The sequence below is a fragment of the Hyalella azteca genome, unplaced genomic scaffold (assembly GCF_000764305.2).
Source record: "Hyalella azteca isolate HAZT.00-mixed unplaced genomic scaffold, Hazt_2.0.2 contig16191, whole genome shotgun sequence".
NCBI classification, from domain to species: domain Eukaryota; kingdom Metazoa; phylum Arthropoda; class Malacostraca; order Amphipoda; family Hyalellidae; genus Hyalella; species Hyalella azteca.
The window spans coordinates 288,212-304,493 of NW_025946018.1; the positions used below are offsets into that span (position 1 = coordinate 288,212).

The 16,282-nt window shown below is 38.5% G+C and overlaps 2 protein-coding genes across 2 annotated transcripts; one reads left to right on the plus strand and one right to left on the minus strand.

Moving 5' to 3' along the window:
* The first annotated feature begins 489 nt into the window (after window positions 1-489).
* Window positions 490-4,614, plus strand: LOC108681572 (tRNA (guanine-N(7)-)-methyltransferase). The gene is made up of 5 exons (XM_018170616.2): window positions 490-1,402; window positions 2,311-2,423; window positions 2,992-3,176; window positions 3,753-3,866; window positions 4,486-4,614. Exons 1-5 carry the CDS (start codon window positions 1,326-1,328, stop codon window positions 4,612-4,614), a joined length of 618 nt encoding a protein of 205 aa, XP_018026105.1. The 5' UTR covers window positions 490-1,325.
* A 2,105-nt stretch (window positions 4,615-6,719) lies between these two features.
* On the minus strand, window positions 6,720-15,983 carry LOC108681573. The gene is made up of 8 exons (XM_018170617.2): window positions 13,419-15,983; window positions 12,873-13,171; window positions 11,808-11,924; window positions 11,152-11,192; window positions 10,876-10,935; window positions 10,220-10,277; window positions 8,108-9,600; window positions 6,720-8,035 (listed from the first exon to the last, which is right to left on the minus strand). Exons 1-8 carry the CDS (start codon window positions 15,836-15,838, stop codon window positions 7,841-7,843), a joined length of 4,683 nt encoding a protein of 1,560 aa, XP_018026106.1. The 5' UTR covers window positions 15,839-15,983; the 3' UTR covers window positions 6,720-7,840.
* Window positions 15,984-16,282: the final 299 nt, after the last annotated feature.

Sequence of the window (16,282 nt, forward strand, 5' to 3'; positions counted from 1 at the left end):
GAGTGTGGCCCCTGACCCCTCTATGACTGAATATGAGCGCCTCAGCACCAGAATCACAGTCCCCGGTTCCCATTCCCTCAGTCTTGCTTCATGGCAAATAAATGGTAATAACTGGCAGTCTGACACCACCTTCCCTCCAGGGCGCAGAAAGTGGGTGAATATCGAAAGATATTTGGCGACGCATCAGCAGCAAAATTTATGCCTTCTGAAGATCTTTCTATCACATTTGGATTGAAATTATTGCATTTTAGAAACACTTCAAAATTACTGCAAACCTGAAAGTCTGCAAGCACACACAGTAAGGTTTCCGGTACGCCGGATGGATCAGGATGCACGATGCACCGGATGCAGTGAAGCTTGTCTGGAAATCAATGGCAATGTGGAAGTGTTGCGGTGCATGGAGTTGGAGAGTGAGGGATATGCTATCAAAGCTGCTTGCAGCACTTTCTTATTAAAAATTACCCAGTGACGGATCTTGAAAATGGCTGGTGATGCTTTGGGCTAAAAATCCATATCTTGGCAACGCTGCTTGGCAGCTTGCGCCCTCTGCACCCTGGCCCTCCCCCCTCCCCTCCCTGAAAGTGGAGTGCTCCGGTGGTTGAGGTGGAGCTATGCAACTGTCCACATCCTTGAATTACACTATGACCTGCATAGTTGCATAAGATTGCTAAAACAATCCTAAAACTAGAGTTTTCTTGTATAAATACAAGTAGTCACCATGCAGAGTGGAATTCTAAAAATTATGGTTCATATATTAGTATTTTTGATCCACCACTACCACTTTTTTGGTCCAAAAATGTTTTAGTTGGAATAGAAAGGATGAAAATAGGGGGATTAAAGTTGCACTTGAAAGAATTAAGAATGAAGGTTGCAAGTTGCAACACTCTGAGATTGCAATTAGACTAAATAATAATTCATTAGCATATTAATGTGAGAATATATCACCTATCCGGAATTCAACACACCACACTGACTACATGTATCACATTTATTTTGTATTATCATATATTAGATTTTGAAACTGACCTAATTACCAGCCTGGATAAATTTTTAATATATGAATTATCATTTCTAAGATTACATCCTAAACTTGCCCATTAAAATTTCAAAAGAATACAAATAAATTTCTTATATTGGTATGCTTTTCAGACTGACATGTTGTCCTTCTTTGGCCTATTGGCTATTGGCCTTCAATTAGAAAGCTTGTTGCGTGTTCACCTGATCATAGTTGCATTTCAATTTACCTTGCAACAATAATGAAGAAAATGTGTTTGAAAAATTTACATTGTGAATCTTCTTTTCAGGTGTAAATATAGCAAAACACAATGGGAAAGTTACCTCAAAAGAAGTATTATAGGCAACGTGCACATTCTAATCCCATGGCTGATCACAGCTTTGACTAGTAAGTTATTATGATCTCGTTACCACAATACCATGGTCCTATTGCTACCTTGGCAGGTTGGTTCTTTTTCTTCTTTTTTTGGATCTGCTTTTTTAAGACTCTGTTGTTTACCACCCGCCTCGCATCTGGATTGCCAGTGGTAGCATGACTGAAGTGGTCTGTGCATAAAGGCCAGGTTACACTTTGAAGCTGTAATGGTTGTTTTGTAAGTTCATCAAACTACAGTAGTACTATATTAGTAACAGTGAAATGTTAGTAGCCCTAACCTATCAGGAGGGGCTACCTAGACTAGACAGAGAGCAAAGGCCTGATGGTCCAGCTTGGGGTGATGAAGCCTGGAGCATCTTTATAATAATCCAGCCATGGGACAGCACATGATATGATTTCAGCCTGCTGTTGGTTGCTATCCATGCTAGTCTACTTGAAAACTACCATCAGGGTTGCACTTCAGAGGGGACTTACTGTCTGGAAAATTTGTGTAAACTCTTAGAAAAATTCTGTACAAAAATCATATTTACAATAAGGCATGTGAGAGGAAGAATCCTTCCAAAAGCATTGTGCTTGTAATAGTATCAGAGGGATGGTTGAGTACCTCTATGTTCTTTTTCCAAGTTCTTTTCTTAGCATTTCAGTCACAGAACCAGTAACATGCTCATTAATCAATGCTTCTAATAATGTAGCATGTTGTTGAAATAATTGTTTTCCCTTTTTTAATCAAATTCAAGAATGTAAATTAGTCCCACTCCTCGCTTTCCCAAAAGTTTTCACAATTTCCTTATCTCTTTGTCTATTGATGGTAACTTATTTCCTGGTCTTTAGATACAAATATCATTGACAACAATTAATGTATTTGTAAACAAAAAATTTCTGGGAATCAGATAGTGATTTAATCTAAGCATATTTTCCAGTCCACTGTGTCCAAGCAAGATGGATTGGAAGTCTCTGTATCCAGACTATGCAACTTCAGAGGACCAGAAGGTGGAGTTTGCAGATGTTGGGTGTGGCTACGGAGGCCTTCTTGGTGAGAGAAGTAATATTTATTTATTAAGATGCTTGTAAACAGAGACAGCAGTGGTGGTCACTACAGCTGTCAAATATACTAACTGCCCCCTATTTGTTATACTACTGGGCATGTTTAAAGCATCATTGGGTCCTTCCATTGCTAGTACAACTTGAAAATTGTACAGGCATTTACTACCTTGCCCATGTACAAGTACTTTCTGATTAGTTGGCAAAAACTAATTACTTTGTAATAACTAATTAATTAGTACTGTTAGTATTAGTAGGTAATATGATAGGTAATATGATAGTAGGTAATATGATTGGTATGATGGATCCAGTATCAATGAAATCCCCCATGTGTAATTCATGCTCACTATGAGCCACATACATGCAAAATTTGCAGATGCTTCTTTTTGCTAATTTTGTCCAAATATATTTACCTGGTATATATAATATTTAATAATATATACCTACCTACATAATAATATATGTTTCCTAATAAGACATAAGTTTCCTTGAGTTAGAGTGCAGACTTCACCATGAATTAATGTTGCATTACAAATTTGTTAATGAATGTTCTCTTTCAGTGGCCTTGTCACCTCTGTTCCCCAACACTCGCATGCTGGGGATGGAGATCCGTGTCAAGGTGGCAGACTTTGTAACAGACAGAATATTAGGGCTGAGAACTCAGCACCCTGGCCAGTACAACAACATTGCCTGCGTCAGGACCAACGCCATGAAGTATTTACCCAACTACTTCACTAAGGGCCAGGTGCTGCTTCTTTTTGCTAATATATCCTTCTCTCTTCTCTATATTAACTCAACTACTTCACTAAGAGCCAGGTGCTACTTCTTTTTGCTTATATCCCTCTCTCTTCTTTATATTTACCCAATTACTTCACTAAGAGCCAGGTGCTGCTTCTTTTTGCTAATATATCCTTCTCTCTTCTCTATATTTACCCAACTATGAAGTAGTTCAATATCTGTGAAATACCTGAAACTATTCTGTCAAGTTTTAAATTGAAAAATGAAACTTCTGTCTAGCTATGTATTCATAAGCAATATTCATTGATCAAACCATCTATTCTTCATGCTAATTGAGTAAAGAGTTTTCCCTGTTTATCAAAAATATCCATGTAGGTAAAGAACTAAATAAAAGTTGCAGTGTACAATGAATATGTAAATTTTTTAATTTTATCTCTTTGCGATTTTTCAAATGAGCATTTAGTAACAAATTGGTTTGTGAACAAGTAATGTAATATACAATTAATAAGTGAAAATATAAACAATGATAATGATAAATAAGAATAATATAAATGTTGAAGTTTGAAACCAATGTTATTCGCAGCTGAGCAAGTTGTTCCTGCTGTTCCCGGACCCGCATTTCAAGAAGGCCAAGCATAAGTGGCGCATAGTGAACCAGACCTTGCTGGCTGAGTACGCTTATGTGCTGAGGGAAGGCGTGAGTAGTGCTGAGGGAAGGCGTAAGTTGTGCTGAGGGAAGGCGTGAGTTGTGCTGAGGGAAGGCGTGAGTTGTGCTATGAGAACGCCTTGGTTGGGCTTCAATTTTAGAAAGCATTTTACAACATTATAATCGTACCAAGTTTAGATAAAATTGTACATAAGCAATCAGCGTCAGTCTTGCTTTGCCAAGACTCAATGGCTTGATTTCTTGTTAAATTGTATTTACGTAGTTACGAGCAGTGAGAAACGTTACCATTTTATAAAGTAATCTTACTAAGATTAATTAATATTATTAGTGTTAAATCCTAATATAAGAAATGATACTCTTGCATTTGTCAGGTTTATCAGTGGTAGGCAGGGTGAAATTCTCTGAATGTTATTTCATATATTCAAGATCTAACATAATCACTTGCTTTGTTTTAAAAAATATAAATTCACCTATAAATGGAAAGTTAAATTTCAGTTTTTTATCCAATATGGTGTATTGTACCTGTTCATATATTATCACTCCCGAATTCGGAATTTCACCTTGCTCTCAAGATGATAAAGTTACACTAAGTTAATATCTTTTTGCGAATTTTTTTTATTATGATAATTGAAATGTGCTGGTTTTCCAGGCAGTAGTGTACACCCTCACTGACGTTGAGGACCTGCATGTTTGGATGAAGCGACACTTCAGCGACCATCCGCTCTTCTGTGCCGTAGACCAGGCAGATCTGGTGAGTGCTGCTGTGCAACAGCAGTGAGACCTCGTAATAAGTAACCTCAGTCACCACAACACTTATGTCGCCGGAATTCAATAGATCAATGTTACATCCAGAAGTGAACCACAACTTTGGAACGCGTTCAAAACAACTTTGTAGGCATAATGTAGTAATAGAACGATAAAATCGCAGTTCTGACCTTGAGGCTGTGCCTTCTGAGGCCTAACCTTGAGGCTGTGCCTTCTGAGGCCTAACCTTGAGGCTGTGCCTTCTGAGGCCTAACCTTGAGGCTGTGCCTTCTGATGCTTAACCTTGAGGTTGTGCCTTCAGAGGCCTAGCCTTGAGGCTGTGCCTTCTGAAGCCTAACCTTGAGGCTGTGTCTTCTGAGGCCTAACCTTGAGGCTGTGCCTTCTGAGGCCTAACTTTGAGGCTGTGCCTTCTGATGCCTAACCTTGAGGCTGTGCCTTCTGATGCCTAACCTTGAGGCTGTGCCTTCTGATGCCTAACCTTGAGGCTGATGTACATATCAGCCACAGCATGATTGGCTAGTGGTGAATAGTGAATTGTCATACGCATGACTAGCCAGTGATCACTATCCTCATGGCTGGCGAGCTTATCATCTCATGGCTGGCCAGCTAATCATCTCATGGCTGGCCAGCTAATCATCTCATGGCTGACCAGCTAATCATCTCCTCATGGCTGACCAATAAATCATCATGTTGAAGTGTTACTATTAACCTTCCACAACTTAGTTCTTCATAGTCACGTAAATGTTATTTAATTTTCTTCAAGTTCCGTTCAACAACTTCCACCATTACTTCTTGTAACAACGTTCCTGGAGCACGATGGCCAATCGACTATAATTATTTTTCTGCAAATACATTCGTTAGTCAATCCTATTGGTATCTAAATGCCACGTAACGATAGTTACCGGTAGTCTGTAGGACAAACGTTTGAGACAAACAGATTAATGGTAGTAGTGAAAGATAGCCCAGGTGTCGGTTCAAATGTATTTACAAGTAACCAAATTGAACAGTATGAACAAGACATCTATAATCCAATCGCCATGAACAAAATATCAAGCAAACTTATCAAAAAGTTTTTAATATTGAAAACTCCACTTTCCGTTCTGATCTCTACGATATTATTGATAAAAATATAATCGTTTGAAATTAACTATTTTCGGGGAGAAGGAAACAATAGCCTAAATTATAAACTACGGAACAATTGCGACCGAGCACATCAAGTCAAAGAAATGTCAGGACAGGACGCCTGCCTAACCCACAACGACAGCACGCAGGATAGACGCTGTCATCAAAGTATGAAATCAAACTTTAAACATCAACACTTCTCAAAGCAGCCAGGGAGGCATCTCATTCCTCAACACTACCAATCACAAGGGAACTACCAAGCTTCCTCGTGAACAACCCAACATATTGAAAAAGTCTTCTACTTCTATACATATTTTGCGTAATATGGGACCATAAAAGCTTTGGCTTTATAGTCCAATAAGCAAATAACGTATATGAATACGTTATCCAATAATGTACAGTGAATTCATTTGCTGGTAAGAAATTCTTAGGTCCTCGCGTCAATATTCTGAAGTAGTTTACGGAAGCATGATAGTTTCTACAGGCGCTTAAACAACCCAAAACAAAAATCCATCTCCAAACATCTCCATCACCTTATGTCTTCATATCTCAGAAATAGCACAAAATTAAAGATTTCAAATTTTCGCGAGACCCAAAGTCAATATGGACTGTATATGCAGGTATAATATTCCTTTCCGTGACTAACTTGTTACTCGAGAGTGACAAACAAGACAACAATTAAGAGTTGCCGTGCAATTATATACAGGAACAAAGAGGATAAAGCCGACGTTAAGAACGTAAAGTTTAGCTCACCACTCGTCTATGCTAAGTGAAACTCACCTAATCTGTCCCTCGAGTAAAGTTGTCAACTGCCAAGGAAATTTACCGGACCTCGTCTCTTGATCAAGTTCTAGTAAGAGAACATTCTTACGAGGGAAAATTCATGACCAGGGCCCATACTTTCAAAAAAAAGTTAAGAGATCGTAAGTTCATCAACCAATCATTGACGGCCTTTCAAGCAAAATCCACCAATCATAGACAAGAAAATAGAGCGTAAGTTTCTTACGTTCACTTAGCGAGTTTTGAAAGTATGGCCCCAGGACAACATGTGGAACATCTACAGCTTGCTCAACTGAATTTAATATCTCGCTTATGGGCGGTAATAACGTAACATCGTGTCTAATATTCCCCTCTTGTATCTTAACTGCCAAAAATAACCACAAACGTATGATGTTGACATGCATTTTGTTACAAACCATAGTATTCCTTTGGAAAAATTAAGGGAAAATAGACGACGGCAATTCGAACAGGAGCTCTAAAACAATGCAATAAAGAGAGCTATTAAAAATAAAAAATATCAGCCCTCGGAAAGTTTAGAACTCTGCAATATAAGTGCATAATATTAACCTTAGCTTAGAGACAATGGCTGAAAATGCCATGGGTATATACGCAACACGCACGCCAGCACCGACTGATCAGTCAAGGCTAATTATATACTAATCGACTAATCAATCAGAACTAATTAAACTGGACTTGTAAAGGAGGACTGGACACTACAGACAAAATCGGATGATGAGACCACTGTACTGGCGTTTACATAAGTATGCTAATGAACGAGATGCGTTGAGATGCAAGTTCATTATTTATGGGTGACGTTTGTGATGCTGGTGTAGAAACTTCTGGGACTCACGATGCTATTCGGAGTTACAAAACAAACTATTTTTGAGATGAAATCTTGAGGCTGCCTCTACAGCAGCAAATCTATAGAAATGAAATCTCGGGTACAAAAACTTTGATTTCAAATTGCAGGCATCACGACGCTAACACTTCCACTGGGACTAGGACGATTGTAATATATACAATTCTCTCCTGAAAACATTGAAAAACTCTCTAGAAATAATACTTTCCTTTTCCGAAACTAGAAAAACTATTTCATCATTTCTGTTCTAAGTTTCATTACCCTTCCACAGCATACCACGCTAGTTCTTAGTGTTTTGCAAATTAATTCGTCCGTTTTTATTCTGTTAATTAATTCCATTTAAACTTCATAACACTTTTTCCAGACGCTAACAAATGACATTTATTTAGCGTTGCACGATTCGCTATTTTGTTTCCATGATTCTCTCTGCCAGTTTTCCAGACAAGATCACAAGGTTTGCACAAAATTTCCAAGAGTTTCATTTCTTAAGCACCCGGGAGAAGTCTGACAGCCTGAAGGTGAAGATCTTGCCAGCAACTGCAGCGTCAGTCTTGCCAGCAACCGCAGCGTCAGTCTTGCCGGCAACCACAGCGTCAGTCTTGCCGGCAACCACAGCGTCAGTCTTACCAGCAACCACAGCGTCAGTCTTACCAGCAACCACAGCGTCAGTCTTACCAGCAACCGCAGCGTCAGTATTACCAGCATGGTGTCGCAGTCAGAACGGCCGTTCCAAAGCGTCAGTCTTGCCAGCAACCACAGCGTCAGTCTTGCCGGCAACCACAGCGTCAGTCTTGCCAGCCACCGCGTCACCATTAAGACCATCGAGGAGCATCAAGGTTGTAATGGGTGTATTGATGCATTGATTTACCGCAACGTTACTAAGGACAGGTGGGATGCATTCTGGCACCTCCGGTCCGACCCGTGATGTTTCCATACAAGCATTTGAGAAGTTGCCTTCTGCTGTCAAGCCTGACATTTTCATAAGTGGTTCCCTCATGCTGTGACCATCCATGTTGCGAGTTGTCGCTTCTTCTTCCTTTCCATGAGGAGCTTTGATAGACTGGAACGTACTCAACGTTGCCTCAGGAACTGAAGTTATTTTTTGGGCCGATAAAACCTGCAGGCCACCACGTGAGGTCTCGTTTGACTTAGTTCGTTCATCTTGCTCGTTTAAAAACAACTCTTCCCCTTGGTGTTTGGTTAGTTCTAGAGGTGAATCTGCATAATGAACTGACGCCTCTGAGCAATAATTGGCAGTACTTTTTATGCTACTGGCACCTTGGAAATTTTCAGGATTATTTTCAGTTTCGTCTAATTTGCCTTCTACGGTCTCTTCCAAGTCATAGCTTGCAGTATCTACCGTATCTTTTTCCACCAATTTTTTCAAATATTCATCATCGTCTGCAGTACCTTCCAAATCACTGGCTGCACTATCTTCAAAATATTTTTCAGCTTCTACAAATTCATCATCAAACGCTTCAACCTCATCATCTGCTTCACTGCCGTCACTGTTCTCTTCACAATCACCATCCTCAAAATCACGTGTCCCCATCAAAACTTTATTGGATTCATCCTCGCACCCGTCGACGCACTCGACTGCACTTACAAGTTGGCTCTTGCTGTTTACTTCTTTGTGAAACGCGGCCGTGGGGGAAGCAACACTTCGTTCGTTGGTCGTGTGGTTAGAAACCTTGTGTACTGGAGCTTCATCTTCGTCACTATGCCCTGCTTTCTCGAGCTCGAGATGCTCAGAGGCCGTTTTCCTGCCGATGGCCTCAGGACTGCCCTCACAATTCCCCTCCAGCATCTGAAAGTCAGCGTGTGTGTTCAGAGCTTCTTTTCGGTCTCTAGGCTCTTCATCCACGAATGAAGGGCGTCGTTCGTAACTCATAGCCTCATTAATTAAAGAAGGGCTTTCTTCGTGTGTTGTAGCTTCATTCATTGAGTGGTGATCTCCAAAAGTTGTATTTTCATGTAACAACAAATGGTGATCGCTGTAATTTGCAGTTTCGTTCATCAAAGAATTCAGCAGCTCATCTTTAACATCAACATCAAAAGATTCATCTAGCTCCATGAAGTGATTGATCGAAGTGCCATGCAGATCATAATCAAAATCTGCTGATTCGTCCAGCTTTATTCGCTTGGCTTCAAGTGTTTTTTGATCTGTAGAGAATCCCTCAAAGTCCAGCAACGAATCCTCTTCCATAAAGCCAAGGAAGTCAAAGTCGCTCACATAATCTGCGGGGAATAACGGCTACATTAGCTACAATTGGATTCAAATTTACACTTCAGTCTCAAAATATGCCGGTGAAAATGGCTACACTGGCTAAAATTTGCCTTGAGTAAAGCTTGTGATTCGTAAAAATACTATTTGAAATCTGCTATCTTTCATATCGAGATAAATACGAGTATGTGGACCATCTCATCAACAATATTCCGGGATTAGTCTTGAAATCTTCACACCTCGCGGTTTGTGTTGTAAAATTTATACTTACAGATATAATGGAAAATATAAAATGTTAACTTGAAACTATAATAAAGGAATATCGTCACTTGTTTGTTTGAATTGCTAGTTTACTAAAAACTTAAAAGCAAAGACAACTCCACAAATATTCATACTATTTATATAGAAAACGTTTCAGAGTCCAGCTCCATCATCAATTCAAGTACTCTTAGAACACAGATAAAACAGTATTTAGTGCAGTCAAAGAAAGAAATAAGTGATAATAAAGAAGATATAGAAAACGTTTCAGAGTCCAGCTAAATCGTCAGTTCAAAAATTCTAGAACACAGATAAATCAGTAATTAGTACAGTCAAAGGAAGAATAAGTGATGATAAAGAAGAACAGTAACTCACCCATAGACCTCATGCGAAGATTCCTGCTCAGATGTCTAGAGGACGCAGCCGGCCGACCCTGAAAAATTATGACTTATTGTTAGTGACCAATTTAGTCCATCCATTATTACCCCATTCAATCCAATTCATTATTCGGTCCAAATTCAGTACATTCATTATAAGCCCATTCAGTTCAATTTATTATTACGACCGTTACACTGCCAACCTGTGATGGCTTCAGGCTGTCAAGCACTTTTACATATGTATTTTTATAGAGTTTAAATGTACTCTTGTTTTGTAGTGGTTCGACGTGCAACGGTTAAACCAGATCAGATAAATTGCACATGAATTGCAAACACAGCAAAGAAACAGGTGTGATGTAGGCAGGTGTGATGTAAAGCACAACTAGCATTGAGGGGCTTGACAAGACTGATGTAAACATACAACTTACCATGACAGTCTTGACAGGTCTGATGTTTTTGCATAACTCAACTTACCATTAAGGGTGTGGCAATTCTGATGTAATCATACAATTTACAATGAAGGGAGTGGTAGGTCTGATGTATTTGGACGACTGAACTTACGACGAAAGGCTTGCTATGCTTGGGTCCGATGTATTCATACAATTTACAATGAAAAGCCTGGCATGTATGATGTACTTGTACAACTCAACTTACCAAGAAGGGCTTGGCAGGTCTGATGTACTCATACAATTTACAATGAAGGGAGTGGTAGGTCTGATGTATTTGGACAAATCAACTTACGATAAGGTCTTGGTAGGCTTGAGTCTGATGTACTTGTACAACTCAACTTACAATGCCAGTCTTGACAGGTCTTATGTACTTGTACAACTCAACTTACCATGAAGGGCTTGACAGGTCTGATGAACTTGTACAACTCAACTTACCATGAAGGACTTGACAGGTCTGCTGTACTCGTACAACTCAACTTACCAAGAAGGGCTTGGCAGGTCTGATGTACTCGTACAACTCAACTTACCAAGAAGGGCTTGGCAGGTCTGATGTACCAACACCTTCGTCTGTCAATGCCAGCTACATTTCCTCAATTGCATTGGCAGTAATTCTTCTCCTAAGGTCATACATTCATACTCTCATTTTTGCTTCCACAAATACAAGTGGACAGCATTGGCAGTAAAACTAATTAGTAGCTGCAACACAGAAACAAATGTCATATGCAATACCAATGGTATTTTAATGCATCACAGTTTTGCACAGGATTATAGTTTTATTTTTCCTATTAAAGAGAAGCATATAGGAACTGCAGCTGAGAAGTACAAAAATAGAATGTTGTAAAATCCCATTCTCAATTTAATACACATACTCTTTACATACGTATATGATGTAGAATATTTAAAAATTTATATATGTATAAATATGAAAAAGATCATTGTAAAATCATGTTTACATTAGAAAACCAAGTATATATGATTTTATGAACAAAAAAATTAATAAAAAAATTGCAGCACTACCTGCATATCGAGTCACTGCCCTGGTAGATGACAATAGACTACCAGATTTAACTCACAAAATTAGCCATCAATCAGAGGTATCTAATGGCAGAAAATATTACCCAATATTACCAAACTCACAGTACTGAAGGATGTTGGCATAGGAACGCAGCTTGATTTTCTCAGGGGAGTAGTAGTATGTGTCCACGCTCACTGAGCTGTGACGAGCCTGCCGCGACACCACCTCCCGGCGCCAGCCTGCAATGTCACGAGCCTTCACTACATGCATCAAAAAAAGCTCCATACTTGAGGCACTTCTCCTGATAAGTACATATAAATATATATTATTAGAAGATGGCAAAACTTTCGACTCATTGAAAATGATAATTCATTCTCTGGCCAATAATTGTATGCATATAAATATATTGACAATTTTCTTATTTGTTTTTTTTTTTTTCAATAGATCGAACAATATTTTTCATTTTCACTGGTAAATCAATAAAGCGAATTCTCTGGTCTTCAACAAAACCTGCTTAAAGGAACAACTTTTGCCAACCTATACTAATATAAATATACCTGTATATAGGTATATTTATATTAATCGTAAATAAAAAGTACGCTCTGGTCTTCAACCAAACCTGTATAAATGAAGAACTTCTGCCTAACTACACTAGTATATAGGTATGTATACTGTAAGAGTTTACATAATGGCTAAGCCGATTTTTTTTCAGACTCTACCTCAAGTTCATTTTAGAGTCCTATATACCGGTATATAAGTAGACCAGTAAAGTCTCATGGATACCATCATTATCATACACAAGAACTTGGTCATAATAATCATTTACTTGCTAAAAAGAAGAAGCTAACAAGATGGCTTCTTGTTAAATTGTCAAATTCAAGATGGAAATGCCTTCAAAGAGAGAAAGAAAGATTTCCGACAAAAAATTCAATAACTATTATTTATCAACATGTAAATGACCTTACAAGCTCAGAGTTTCTTTCTCTTAGTTAGCATTGATAATCTTTTATAGTTAGAAACGAACTTCATCAACTAACAGAACAACATCACACCAGCACACTAAGTCATTAGATGGGGTAGCAAATAATGTTACATTTTTACCATGAATTTGAACTCTATTTCAATGTGAAGATTTTGAAATTGACAAGTTAGTAGCTCCAACTTATTTTGTAGCATCACAAACTCACCTAACAAGTAAGGTAGCTCCAACTCCTCAGCACGCATAACAAACTCATCAGACAAGCAGCCATAATTTTCCAATGGTATAGGTAACCGAAGTCGCAAGTTTGCTCTCTTCTCCTTGACAGCTTCAGCATCGACACTGCCACATTTGCTGCTGCTAAGTCTTCTGGGAGACTCTTTGACAGGCGCATCACATATGGAGTCCTTTGATGGGTTAGTCTGAGGTGAAGATTTCAGATGCTTGCGCTTAGTGTACTTGCGTTTCACACGCTCTTCCTCAACACAAGTTTTGGTGCTGCCAAACCTAAAAAAAATATCCTCGGGTTAAAATTATAGAAATTGTGAAAATTAGTGAATTAATATGAAAGTCAAAATAAAAAATAAATTACAATATTTCAGAATAATATTTTAAGAATTTGAATTGGTTTATGTTTATCCCTGAAAGCTCAATTGTTCATTTATGTCCCAGTCTTGAAGCCCTGTTATATAATTCAAGTTGATTTTCAATCTATTCCAGTTTTAATACAGCTTAATTTTATGAGCTATCTTACTTGGCAGCAACGGCAGTGAGGTCCATTTCCACAAGGCGCTTCTCTTCATACTGTTGAGCCCTAGCAAGAAGTTCTGTGTAGCGTTCATAACAAGAAGAAAAGCACTCGGTTTTCAACGTAAGAGGGCTTTTCAGGAAGACGTTTGTAAAGAGACTTCTCAAAGCACCCTTAGGAACTGGAGCTAGCGGGTCCATGCAAAGCTGAAGGATGCAGTTGTACACATCAGAAGGAGAACCATGCATTTCAGCCCCAAGTGTGTCAGGCTGGCTCTCTATGATAGTCTCCATCGGCTGATTTTGATGGAGCAAGTCAAACTCAGAGTTGCTGAAAGACATTTCAAGACTGCTGTTTATGAAGCTATGCACGCTCTCAATACAATTGGCTGTGGCAGACACTTCCTCTAGGAAGTTGGGATATTGAGTTTCAAAAATTCCTTGATGATCAATATTTACTTTTCTTCCATCACTCAAGTTTTTAGTTCCAACTGAGGTTTGCATGGCAGCACCTACTTCTGAAGACATTTTACCATCAGGCATGTTTTGATCAAATAAACTGGACTGCATTGCATCACAGTCACTATCATTGGCCTCAGAAGCTAGTATCTCTTCAGGCTCACTATTTAGCTCATTGCTGCTGTACTTAGCTTGTCCTGTAGTCAACCAGTGGGTGATCACATCTGACATTGTCAAGTGGAGAGCTGAGTCTTTTGACACACACTTGCTGCCATGCCTTAGCACACAACCTGTGCTGGGACTATCACTCAATAAAGCTACAGCTTCTTCAAACATTGTTTCATCCAGGTCTTGAGATGCACATTCATTAATTTTGTGAGTCGTGTAATTTTCTGGGGAAATTAGAGTATTTCTTGGACTAGATTGATTTGGCTTTGAGTTTTGACAAATTTTTCTTATGGGCAATGAAGAAGAATCATGCTCTACTAATCTTGCCAAAGGGAGCTTAAATTCTTCTTTGCCTTCTTCATCGTCTTCTCCATCAGTTAGCTTGAAAAAATCTACAGCATCACTAAGAGCATCCTGCAGACTTGCAATTTTTTTATGGCCGGCATCTTTATTATTCATAGGTATTTCCTTTACATTTCCAGGGTGGTCATAATCAACCTTGACTGAAATTATGTTATCAACTGGTTCTGATATTAATACCTTTTCCCTATCAACTTTTCTGGAATTGATTCCATTGGTGGCAGTGATTGCATCATTTTCCTTATTGTTAAAGGAGGTTTTATATTCATTGTCTTCAACTCCAGGCATTGTTGTCTCAAAAAAACTTAGAGCATCATTCAGGGCATTTTGCAAATTTGTATGTTTTTCCTTGGAGTTGTTTGCTCGTCTTTTCAAAACTTTAGAGAAAGATAAATGTGTTGTCCAAATTTCTTGTTTAAGTTCTTCAGATATAAGTTCCTTTTTATCAGTTACCATTGGTGTTGATGAATTAACTTGATAATTTTCCTTGCCTGATTCAGCATGAGGAAGAGAGTGTACTGCACCTGGAGCATCATCAATGGGTTCTTGTGTTTTGACAACCTGTGCGGAAGCACATTTAGGAGACTTGCTGGAGAGACTGTCTTCTTTGAATAGGTTTTGATCTATTGCTTTTATGCTAGAATTGTTTTCATCTATGGAAGGTTCTTGTTTGGATCTCTTCATCATTTTTGGCCCATCAGAGTGTTTCTGACTGAATGTTATAGTGCTTGCATTTCTTTCAGTCTGAGGCTGTTCTGGACAACATTCATCAAAATTATCTGTCACTTCATTGAATTCATTGCTAACTCGACTCACTTCATTACTTTCCAATGTAAAAGAGTCATTTTTTTGAGCTTCATCTACTTCAGAATTATAGCAGGACCCACCAATTTCTGACAACTCACTTGTAGAAAATTCATCAGTACTAAACCCACAGAATGATTTACTTCCTTCACTTCTAAAGGAATTCACATGTTCCAGTACTTCTAGCTGTTTCTTCACAAATTTGTCTTCCACGTCAGAAAATCCATCAAAGGAAAGGGCAGATTCACTGCACTCACTGGGAAAAGATGGCAAGCCCACACAGATGCTATCATCAACTTTTTTTACTACTTTGGGTTCAGTGATGGAGTCCACTTCTTTCACTTCATCAATGTAATTTGTTCTCAGCTTCTTAGAAGGTCTACCAAGGTCTTTAGGTTTGCCACTGAAATTTGCTTGCCCCACAGTTCTTTTAACTTTTGACTTGACTTTGTGGCCAAGTTTTGATGCACAGTAAGCATCATTCAGATTTTTTCTTCTGGAAACCACTTCATCATTTTTATTTTGTTTAGTAGAGGTGAAGCTTGAGCCAAATTGCATTGAAAGGAGTGCTTTGTAGCTTGGAGTCCTTGTCTTTCTCTTGATAGAATCATACTTGTTATACAATTCCAAATCCATGATTCAGCCAGTAAAGTACCAATATTTAGATTTGTTTTAAATAATAAATTCAAGATGCAAAGATATAATAGTAAGACTTGAATAATACAATTCACTGTTTCTCAGCAGAATGATATTGTATATACATGAAAATATGGCAGAATCTGAAAAATACAAAAGTCATTATTATAAAAATTTTGGGAATACAAATAAATAAAGTGAAAAGAAAGATTACAAAAAGACGATCTCTTAATAGGATTTATGTAAAAGAAGTTTCAATACATACATTTTTATCTGTCAAAATCAGTCCCTGAAATTGGTTCAATCCTTTTAGAAGTTTTAGTATCTGGTCAAAGTTGGTCAAATGCGTCAATATAATAACCCAGGATGGGGTCAAAATATACCTTCAAAAGAGGTACTGTCAACCGGGGCTACTCGGGATGGGCGGGGTAACTTGGGACAGTC